Genomic DNA, 475 nt, shown 5'->3' with positions numbered 1-475 from the left:
CCCTCTCACCTCCGCAGACCCCAGAGCCCCGCGACTCGCCCTCCCCACCTCTGAGCCCCTCATCCTCCACCCCAGACTCGCTGCCCTAAAATCCCCAGTCTCGAGATCTCCGGGCCCTTCCTTTACTGTCCCCAAGACCACTTCCCAGCCCCGCACTAACCTTCCCCCGACCCCCCCGCGCCCAGCGGGGGGGTCTCCTTTTCCTCCCCGAACACCAGCTTAAATTCCAGCTCCTCATCCTCGCAGCTCGCTGCCCCCATGGAGCCGGCCAGAGCCCCCAGGTCCCGGTCTGGGTGGGAGGNCCCCCCCTCCTCCGCCACTGCCTCCTCCCTCCGGACGCCCCCACGTTATTATAGAAACTTTTCCAAACTTTTTTCCCCCAAACTTCTTCAAAGCGCCCCCCCCAGCCTGTCCCTGATTGGCTGCCCGGGATGCTCCAGCCCCTCCTCCAGGGATGAGATGAGAAAACCAGGCG

The 475-nt window shown here is 64.8% G+C and overlaps 1 protein-coding gene across 1 annotated transcript in view; it reads right to left on the bottom strand.

The window, feature by feature from the left end:
- Positions 1 to 292, bottom strand: part of NFATC4 (nuclear factor of activated T cells 4) — an 8,587-nt gene extending 8,295 nt beyond the window's left edge. The window contains 1 exon segment of the mRNA XM_077770480.1: positions 161 to 292. Coding sequence (XP_077626606.1) covers positions 161 to 260 — 100 coding nt within the window. The 5' untranslated portion in view covers positions 261 to 292.
- Positions 293 to 475: the final 183 nt, after the last annotated feature.

Source organism: Crocuta crocuta, unplaced genomic scaffold (assembly GCF_008692635.1).
Source record: "Crocuta crocuta isolate KB4526 unplaced genomic scaffold, BGI_CrCroc_1.0 scaffold175, whole genome shotgun sequence".
NCBI lineage: Eukaryota > Metazoa > Chordata > Mammalia > Carnivora > Hyaenidae > Crocuta > Crocuta crocuta.
This window is presented reverse-complemented; position numbering and strand designations above follow the sequence as displayed.